Source organism: Colossoma macropomum, unplaced genomic scaffold, assembly GCF_904425465.1.
Source record: "Colossoma macropomum unplaced genomic scaffold, Colossoma_macropomum, whole genome shotgun sequence".
NCBI lineage: Eukaryota > Metazoa > Chordata > Actinopteri > Characiformes > Serrasalmidae > Colossoma > Colossoma macropomum.
In genome coordinates, this window is record NW_023494990.1 from 109,652 (window position 1) to 120,685 (window position 11,034).

At 40.6% G+C, this 11,034-nt stretch overlaps 1 protein-coding gene across 1 annotated transcript; it reads left to right on the forward strand.

Annotated features, from left to right (window-relative positions):
- The first annotated feature begins 8,626 nt into the window (after window positions 1–8,626).
- LOC118800648 lies at window positions 8,627–9,793 on the forward strand. Its single transcript, XM_036560904.1, has one exon. It carries the CDS (start codon window positions 8,688–8,690, stop codon window positions 9,618–9,620), a length of 933 nt encoding a protein of 310 aa, XP_036416797.1. The 5' UTR covers window positions 8,627–8,687; the 3' UTR covers window positions 9,621–9,793.
- The last annotated feature ends 1,241 nt before the right edge of the window (window positions 9,794–11,034 follow it).

Genomic DNA, 11,034 nt, shown 5'->3' on the forward strand with positions numbered 1-11,034 from the left:
GAAGAGAATGTATAGCCTACTTTCTGCCTCACGCCTAAAGCTTTAGTATGGATGGTTGCTATACCTCCACCTCGGCCGCTTAAACGAGGGCTATGTGCATAGCTGTAGCCTGGGGGTGTGGCTTCGTTTAGACTAAAGTAGTCATCGGGTCTAATCCACGTTTCTGTGAGGCACAGAGCATCAAAGCTGTGATCGGTAATAATTTCATTAACAACGACGGCTTTAGGAGTAAGGGAACTTATATTAAGCAGTCCTAGTTTTAGACCATGATATTGATCTATTTCAGCAGGGTGTTGATGGGCCAGTAGATTGGTGCAATGAGAATGATCTTATTAGAAAGAAGACAGAGGAGGTTATTTTGGTCTCTCCCCTGATTCATATCCACCTCCTCAGTTCATGATCATGGAAATTAAACAGGTTACGTCATATAAATTCCTTGGTGTACATATAGATGCAGCACTATCATGGAATAGTCATATTGATTATGTCTTTATTAAGATGTAGCAACGTATTTATTTTTTCTGTAGGTTAAGATTGTTTGGGGCCAGTAAACAGATTTTATTTTTGTTTTATACTACAGTAATCCAGAGTGTGATGCAATACTGTGTGACAGCATGGTATAGTTGTCTCTCTGTGAAATCAAAGACGTGATTGTTTAGACTGATACAAATCTGTTCCAAGGTTGCAGGTCAGCCTCTGGAGGAAGGTTTTATAATTGCCTGGAGGAAAAATATGGAAATATTAGCTTGTGGTATTTTGTCTGATCCATTTCGTGTGCTATATGGTGAATATAATATTTTGCCTTCAAACAGATGTTTTAAAGTACCGAAGTCAAAATTTAACAGGTTTAGGAATTCCTTCATCCCTCAGTCAGTTGTGATACTTAACCAAATGAGTGAACTGTTTAGATGAGTCACAGGTAGCAAAACACAGATCTTGGGTTGGGTTGTAGGGTGTACTGTGGTGGTAATGGTGTAAAGTGTATTGTTGTGATTTATTGTATGTGTTTTTTTATTGTATTTATTGTTTGTGTTTGTGTTTGTCTGATTGCCTGTCATCTTTCCCTCCCCCTCCCCCTTATTTTCACCACAGAGCTGCTATGATGCAAGAAAAATTTCAGAGAAATCTGACAGTAAAGTGTATTGTATCATATTGTATATGCTAGGCTAATTGCAAACCCCTTTTACTTCCACTCTTTTTCCCCCTGTTAACTGATTACAATCTTGTGTCTGTTCTTTTGACAATAAACTAGACTAACTTACCTCAGGCTGCAACTGAGAGAATCGGTGTGTTCTGCATTGTTTGTAAATCACATTATCTGTAATGTAATGACAAAGGTAATGACAACAACACCTTAAAAAGAATTTCAAACCAGTCTACCACATGAACCAGTATATCGCCCACTACTACACACCATCATTTCATCATTTGCATCACCCCACATTGACATTAGATATAAAGTCTACTCCCTCATCCAGTCTCACGTTTTATTATTTTACATTTATTTGCATATTTGCCAGTTAGTGTGTTATTTGTTTGGAAATGTGTTGATCGTCTCATGATGTAAACATCCATGTGATAATGTTTTGATCCAGGCTATTTGGGGTAATTACACAGGTCTGACATCCCTTTCAAATTGGCCAGTCAAATCACGCACAGACAAGTCTAAACTTCGGTGTTATTGGCGCAGCGCTTGATGCTTGTTTAATACAATACAGAGCTAGCAACAGCAACTGCTGCTGGTGACATTTTAACACTCACTAACTAGATTGAGGATAATTCTGTCCCAAGTGATTTTTTTCCAAGTGATTCTTGATTGAATAGGAGAGCTTGTTGCTGCACAAACACTGATGTTCTTGACATGGTGACCAGTTCAGAGGACGGTCAGAGGACCACTAGTCTTGGATTAACATTGACCTGCACATTTCACTGCTTTCCCTGCTTTAGCACACCCATTAAAAATAGTCAGCAGTTATTATTTAGCTGGGCCAGATCTCCAAAATTATATTATTGTTTAGATTATCTTAACAATACTGGTAGAGAGTGTTAGTGTTCACTGTGATGCTTGATCCACTGTTTAACAGTAATCTTTGTTCTAAGATGCTTTCAGAAAATATTATTCTGGATAGTGTTTTAGTTTGCACAGTATAGTAGATAAAACGTTTAAAAAAGTGTGGAGTTTTGATATCATAGGTGTGTAGTTAGTGACCAATGTAAAACGAGCCAGGAAATGATATGCTGCACTGAAATATTTTCACATGTTTACTGTTTCAGAAAGAGTGTACTTAAAATTGCCTTTTTTATGAGGGAGCATGTAAGGGCATCATGATTTTGCATATTTTTTCTTAAACTTAGGATACCGATCCAGAGGAGTCTTACAAAAGCAGAGAAAAAATATCATCGTTGAAGTGATGGAGGATGAACTTGCTCAGACACTTGTGAACCTGGCCATTGTCATTGAGGGACCAGTGGTAATGGAAAATCTTTATGACTTTATGACACCACAGCCTTCATGACGCTTTTTGGACTGTTGTATACGCTGAACAAGGAATATCCAAAGGGACTACAATGCACAGGCAGTGCAAAACATCTCTGACTAGGAGGCAGGTGCACCAGCAGAGTTCAGTGCCTAAAGAATAAACTCTTCAAGCCGTAGACAGAGAAAGTGTTGCTGTTCAGTTGGTGGGTATTTTACCCACATTTATCACTGTGAAGTCCATCCCTTAAGATGAAATAAGTCAGCTGGGTTGGTTGCTACACCACTTTGGACCCTGCATTCTCAAAGACAGTCCAGTCCGATGGTCTGATTTTGTTGTTTGTTGGCTGCAACATTGTAAAGCCTTTTATTGTTGGTAAATTCAGGAGCAGCTAAACATCTGTTTTTGTTCATTTTCTTTTTATCCTGTCATAGGATGTTGATGCTCCCTTAACAAAGTTTTTTTTTTAAACTTTGTGGTCAGATGAAATGTGTTCAGATGTGGACTAAGGTTAAAATAATTACATATAATAGTTGGTGTTTGTATTTTACTCTTCTGAACTACATACCACAGTCATACTACTAATTTGCTGTTTTTCTCCTCTTGATTCATGTTGCATCTGCTGAGACTGTGAGATTAATAAAACAAAGCTTGTTTCTTTTAGAGAGTAGTGCCTCTTCTGTTTCTTTACACTTCAGACACCAACTATGTTCTTTAAGTTTAATGACAAAACTTAATATTCCTTAGTACTGATTTCCAATGTATGTTTTTAGTTCACTCACCTTTAATCAGCTTTCTTTAGTAAACAAGAATGTAATTGTTACATAAATTATTATAGTTATATAGTTTGTTAAGCAAAGAAAGAAAAATGAATGTAACTCTCATGGTTCTCATGTTAGCTCAACCAAATATTTATTTTAGTGTTGACAAAAATATCAATAAGTATAACTACTAATTTACAAAAGTTGAGTGAACAAAAAAAATAATTCAGGGAAATTCTGTACCAAAGCTAAACATTTTTTACAGTGCAAGTGGCCTATAAACTTTGGTTACCTATATTATTAATAGATCTTGGACAACAGTTGTGGTAACATCACTTATTAAAATGGCTGCAGAAACCAGAGAAACCCCTGCAGAAAAAAGATGATCTTGATTGCTCTTATCTAACTATACACTCTTAAAAAGATGGTTCTTCAAGAGTTCTTTAGTAAAGGTGACGGTTCTAAATAGGATCATGAACACTCAAGAAAACATTCGTATGCTTAATTGGTTTTTGCATGATTAAACGGCTCTTCATATTGAGAATACTGCATATGGTTTTATATATATACATATATATATATATATTATATATATATATATATATATATATATATATATGATCCTTTTTGAAAAGGGTACTACATAACACCAAAAATGTTCTTTACATTGTAACAATAGCACAGAATTTTTGGTGCTATATAAAACCCTTTTCAAAAAGCGTTTAAAACACATTCTCTGTCAATCTGAAGAACCATTTCACCATGTAAGGAAACATTTAAGCATGACATTTAAACATGTAGGCCAATCTCCAACTTATCTTTTTTATCTAAAGTTTCAGAGAAGGTTGTTGCCAGCCAGTTAGAGACTTATTTGGAATCCAGCATGATGTATAAAGTTTTTCGCTCTGGATATCGCACATTTCACAGCACTCAAACTGCGCTGGTTTGTGTGGTTAATGATTTTTTTGGTTGGCCGCAGATTCTGGTTCTCCTAGCCTGCTCATTTTACTTGAGTGCGGCCTTCAGTACAGTCCAGGGGTCAGCACTGGGTCCTATCCTGTTCCTTATTTATATAGTTCTTCTGGGCTATACTTTTCACAAGAATAATATTTCTTTTTAGCATTTTTGGATGACACAATATATTTTCAAACACAAATTCACAGCTTGCTTTATCTTGGGCAACTAGCTGCTGTGGGGATATACATGGTTGAATTGCTAAATTATTTAGCAGTTAAATAGTACTAAATTTGAGGTGATTTTTGTAGGCACCAGATTGGTTTATCTTGTAATTAGGTAGCTTTGAACATGGCTTTCAATCTACAAATGCAGAGTATGCAGGAACATGTGTAATGTATGTTTGCAGTCACAAACTGCATGTATATGAAGAAAAATGTCTGAAACCACACTTCTCACAAAAGTCTGAACATACTCTGTTTAAGAATGCAGTTTAGTTTTACCAGATCTCTACTGACCAGCTTAGCAGATAGCTCAGCTCGCTAACAGGCTAAGAGGCTACCCTTTGGTACTATTCAGAGTAAGGCTTGGAATTTTAAATATATTCGTAAGGTTTCAGTGAAAAACTGCTTAAACAAAGAATATATAATATGAATGTCTTACCAGTTTTAAACGTCCTTATTAATGTAGAGTTCCAACAAGTAGCACTTAATCCAGGGTGGAGAAGTGAATGTAAATCTCAGTTAACATATCACAGGGATTCCCACAGAGACAGTCATATTATTAGTACAATAAAATGTACTAAAAATGTAATAAAATAAAGAATTTTCAAAAAGAAAAATGCAGTACATTACATGAGGTCAGATGGGCTCTGCAGAAAACAACAACTACATAACAGTTTGATGCATATCTTAAAGAAACAGACTTTAAAAACCATCAAAAATCAATGCAAGTATAATAAGAACAATTTACTTCCAGAAGTATGCAGCACTGGAGCTGTGGCTTCAGTAATGGACCCTGTGCATTTTGTCTATATGTTGTTCAGAAAATAATTTTATGTTTTTTACCCGTTTGAATGTACTTGATTCATTTCTTATTATTTATTACTTTTTGTTTCTGTTAATAAATAAATAAATAAATAAATGATACATTAAAACCCAACATTGGTGCAATATCATTTTATTGTGAACTTTGTTGTTATATTTCACACTACAGTATCAAAATGAACTGGGAAGAGACTGTTACTGATGTCCAGCTTTCTCAGAATCCTCAGAGCACAGAGGATTGTGTCCACATTTGGGGCAAGGCTGGGCCAGTGTTCTGGAGACCAGGCTGCTCAAGTCAGCGAGCACTGATGGTGACATTGAAGGGATACAGAGTGAGATCAATGCAGCCAAGGTGCTCTGCAGCTGGGCAGCATTCCGGTGGAGGTCTGTGGTGGTGGTCTGGACCAAATCAGTCATTTTGGCCAGAAGAGACAGCAGGATAGGGTCCAGGCTGGACTTGATAGAGGAGGTCAGGGATGGAGCATCAGTGATGTCGTCCTGGCTGATTCCGAGATCCAGAGAAGTCTTTGAGGTGTTAGGAGTCGCCTCCTCAATCAGACCTGACTGAGGGGTCTGACTTCGGGAGGTGGAGGCCAAAGTCATGGGCTTGGAACCAGGGTTCCGTTTCGCCTTGACCTGCAAACGGCGCTTCACGTGGATGAGCAGCTCAGGGTGCTCTCTGCAGAAGTAGCCGTTGTAGAAAACCTCTTTCTATAGTAAACATGGAGAGTGAATAGGTTACAGCCCGTTTGCATGTGTGACATCTATTCAGCTGCAGTTGTTCAGGGGCCACCAGGGGTCACCAGTTCTGATCCGGAAGGGCCAGAGTCCAGCACAGTTTGGTGATTTCCACCCACAAACTGGGAAATTAAACTGTAAAGGTCTCCTCTCCCTAGAATGGGAACTGTTGGTCGCTATTCTTAGCCATCTTACCTTAGAAGTAGATTACCTTAGAAGTCTTCTTGAAGCCATACAGGTTGAGTTGTCGCATGAAGCTCTTCATAACTGAAGTCTCGAAGATCTTTAACTCTCCCTGTCGACTGAGAATCTCAGCCGAGAAAAGCTCTACACCAATGATAATGCAGGTTTCCCACCGGTGCCATTCGATGGACTTGTAGATGTCGTTCTCCACTATGTGCCACAACTTCTGTGGGAAGGTGAGTGTGGAAAAGTTCACCTCCACACCATCAGTGCGGGTCCTTTTGATGGGGAATGTCTGGGCGAGGGTCTGGCCATCACTACCTTCACTCGCTTTCCTTTTCACTGTCTTGGTCATTTAACAGCATAAATCATCAACCTATCACTGAGAGTGATTAATCAAGAATGAACTGCTAAACGGAAATGTTGGGTTTATGAACTGTCACCCACTTGTGATGTCACTGATGATGTCATAATGGAGATGCATGGTGACAAATATTATATGTGCATGTGAGTAAGTGAGTGAGAGAGAGAGAGAGCTAGAATGCTGATGACATCACAGTGAAGCCACTGGCTGCTGTAAAATGAATGCTTCTCTATGAACATATCAATATTCTCAAAAAATGCTGATATAACCAAAATGTTCAGGTTTATTGTATTTTTCCACAGTAAAACCCAGTTTATGTTCTTTCGCAAGACATTTAATGTGTAAGAATGCATGTAAAAGTTTTATGTCTAATATAAAGCAACATAGGGCGGCACGGTGGCGCAGTGGGTTGGGTTCGATTCCCGGCCGGGTGACCAGGGTCATTTCTGTGTGGAGTTTGCCTGTTCTCCCCGTGCCTGCGTGGGTTTCCTCTGGGTACTCCGGTTTCCTCCCACAGTCCAAAAACATGTAATCAGGCCAATTGGACATGCTAAATTGCCCCTAGGTGTGAGTGTGTGTGAATGTGTATGTCTGTCTGTCTGCCCTGTGATGGACTGGCGACCTGTCCAGGGTGTATCCTGCCTTCCGCCCAATGACAGCTGGGATAGGCTCCAGCACCCCACCGCGACCCAGAAGGATAAGCGGTTTAGATGATGGATGGATGGATGGATAAAGCAACATAGATTATCTGATCTATAATTTCATAGGAATGGATGAAGCTATTCGAATACATCTACTTCCAAATACATCTTAGCACTCATGTAGGTTACTGTGTGTATCTGAAATAGGCATGTGCAGTTTGGAATTAAAACAAAAAAATAAACGCAACACACCTTGCCAGCAGGAATACAACAGTAATACCAATACTGACCCAGAGAATCCCACGTAGGTATCATTAAAGCAATCCTGATGGTCACAAACAGCCTGCAAGATTATGGAAGGGAACAGTTCCATGTTCCTGTAGCACTGACCATCAGGGCTGCTTCGTGGCTTGATGCGGACATGGCAGCCGTCGATTGCTCCAGCTGTTTTATGGAAGGCCCTGTGTCCTGCCAGCCCTGCAAACCCATGGGATATTTACTTCAAGTCTTCTGGTGCCTTGAAGAGGTGGATGACTTTGTGTCGAATGGCCACCACCTCCTCAGTGACCTCAGTGTGGATGATGTGGTGGACAGTGGAACGAGGCATCCCAAACCTATATGACCCTATATGATGTCCCGTTTGCCAGCCAGAACAGAAATACCAGGGTCTCAATTGTGGCACCCCATCCATATCACCTCTCTCGGTTGAGAAGCTCCAGCAGCACTGCCAGGGCCTCCGAAAATCTGGATGTGTGTCCTCCTGGTTGAAAAACCTGTCCAGCACAGGAACATGCAGATGTTAGTTTAGAAAAAGCCATCAAATTTCAAGTTGAAAAAGATCATTTACGGGTTTTCTCTTAAGACAACACAAGGCACATGTACTCAGTTGCTTTCCATTACATTTTTATTGCAACTAACCATTTCTTTCTGAGATTCACATCAGATGGAAACTCAAATATGGCTGTTTTTGTTTAGAATTAGTGCACGAAGGCTCGCTACAAGAACACTTACTGCTAACTTATGCCATTGCAAACATTGCAGATGGAAAAACTTCCCAAATGGGAAATGTTGAACCCAGAAATGAGAGAAAGGCTTGTAGAAATTGAGCATTGAGCAGTGTAGTATGTGCTTTATCTCCACCACAGTGAAACTGTACGCTCCTTTTTTGGTTCCTAGATAATTTCTTCCTACTAGAGGTGGAATAATGGCGGCGGTGCTTACGCTGCAAATAGACAGTTATCACAAATACTGTTTTCCTCACAGACTGACTGCACAGACACAGGGATTAAATAAAAATAAGCACACAAGTGATGCATCTGATTTGTGCTTGGCATCAGTGAAACCATGACAACCAACGGCCTGCTCAAGTTCAGAAACGCCCACAGGCAATGAGCAACCAGGGATCTGAGACGTCAGACGCACAGAGACGACGCACAGACGCACAGACTGCTGACCCGCCGCTCCAGCGCTATCTTTCTGCTAAGTTTCTAAATCAACCAAAAACGGTAAGTTCCTGCAATACCATGGCTACTGCTGGTTTCTTTGCCTGCTCAGAGTGTGGCATGTTTAGTTTAATCCCCTTTTCCACCTCTAGCGATAATGATAGTGGCTGTGTTTGTGCTAAGTGCCAGCTAGTTAGCTCCCTGGTGGAAAAGGTGGACCAGCTAGAGGTGCGCATCCAGGATTTATTAAGGGACAGACAGCGAGATTCACCGCTAGCAGCCCTGGGTGTCTTAGGGAGAGTCAGCACCCCCTCGACTCCGGCGTTAGAGCCCTCACAGCGGGGTGAATGGGTGACGTCTCGGCGACATAGCCGGAAAGCTAAGGCTAATGCTAACGCTGAGGCCAAAGCTAGCCCACCAGAACACCACGCTCCTCCGATTCACGTGTCAAACAGGTTTGCCCCGCTCAGCGAAACACCCGCTGAGGAGCCTGTTAAAAGTGCTCTGGTTATAGGAGACTCGATCGTTCGACACGTGAAATTAGCTACTCCTTTAGGGGCGCCAGCAGTAACAGTTAGCTGTTTACCGGGAGCCAGAGCGCCGGACATTAGCGGCAACCTTAGACTGTTAGCTAATAAGAGATATTCGAGGATAGTCATCCATGTAGGGGCCAATGATATTCGTCTGCGGCAGTCTGAGGTAACTAAGGGTAACATTAGAGAGGTGATTAAACTGGCCCAGACGATGTCCGATGCCGTAATCTGCTCTGGTCCCATCCCAATGCGGTGCGGCGCTGAAGCCTACAGCAGACTCTCAGCGTTAAACTGCTGGATGTCCAAGTGGTGTTCGGAAAATAAATTGGGCTTTATAGATAATTGGTTACATTTCGAGAGCAAGCCTGGTCTTATAGGTAGGGATGGTGTCCACCCCACGCGGGAGGGTGCTGCCTTACTTTCTTGCAGCATAGCACATAGCCTTTTAGTTAGTCGGCAGAGTAGTGTAAACAGCTGCTGACAATCCAGAGCCGGGACCAGGCCGCAGACAGACAGGCTAAACCGACCGTCTGCGAACCGCCTTGAGGCGTCACCTAGGATCCACTATATTGAGACTGTGTCTTTGCCCCGAATTAAATCAAAATCTAAATGTAGAAAAACTCAATCAGCCCGCCTCAATAACCTAATCAACATTAAATCATATTTAGATGATAGCAGCAACACCTCAGTTCTAAAATTTGGGTTATTCAATATAAGATCACTAAACTCAAAAGCAGTCATCGTAAATAAAATAATAAGTGATCATAAATTTGACGTTTTCTGTCTCACTGAAACATGGGTTAGACAGGATGAATATTCAGCACTAAATGAAGCCACCCCTATAGGCTATAATTATGTACACAGCCCAAGATTATCAGGCAACGGAGGTGGATTATGTGTAATCTACCAGAATACCCTAGATATCAGACAGAAACAGTGTGACACTTTCACTTCTTTTGAGGTTCTTTCCATCAACATTACAAATCCGGCCACAAAAAAGAACGCATTTTCATTATTTAACATTTACAGACCACCAGGGCCCTACACAGAATTTTTTAAAGAATTTAGTGATTTCACTGCAAACCTAGCTGTGTGCAATGATAAAGTAATAATTGTAGGTGATTTTAATATCCATTTTGAGAAGGCAGATGACCCACTAAAAAAGGCATTTACTTCAATCCTAGACTCTGTTGGTATTACGCAAAATGTAACAGGGCCTACACACTACTGTAGTCACACTTTAGATCTAGTTCTGACACTTGGACTTGACATAGACAGGCTTAATATCCTACCGCAAACCTCAGTAATCTCTGACCATTACTTAATTTCTTATGAGCTACGTCTTAGCCATAATATATGTACGTCCCCTCGCTATTCTACAAAGCGCTCAATAAAACCATTTACCGCCCTGCAATTCATAGAAAACCTCCCAGAACTAACAACCCTAGTCTCCACTCCATCAGACCCAATGGAGCTAGATGTACTAACCGACTATTTAGAAAATACCTTTCGATCTACTTTAGAAAATGTGGCGCCACTTAAAATCAAAAGGATAAGACAGAAAAAGCTTGCCCCATGGTACGATGATAAAACCCGTACCTTAAAACAAACAGTACGGAAACTAGAGCGGAAATGGCGATCAACCAAGCTAGAAGTGTTCCACTTTGCCTGGAAGGAAAGCCTTATAGAGTATAGAAATGCTCTCACTAAAGCTCGCTCAGCATATCTGGCCTCGCTGATCGAGACTAATAAATATAATCCTAGAGGACTGTTTAGTGTGATTTCCAGAATTACAAAAAATCAGGCAGGCACTGAACCACAAATTCCGGCGACTCTCACCAGTGATGTTTTTATGGACTTTTTTAATAATAAAATTGAAAATATTAGACAACAAA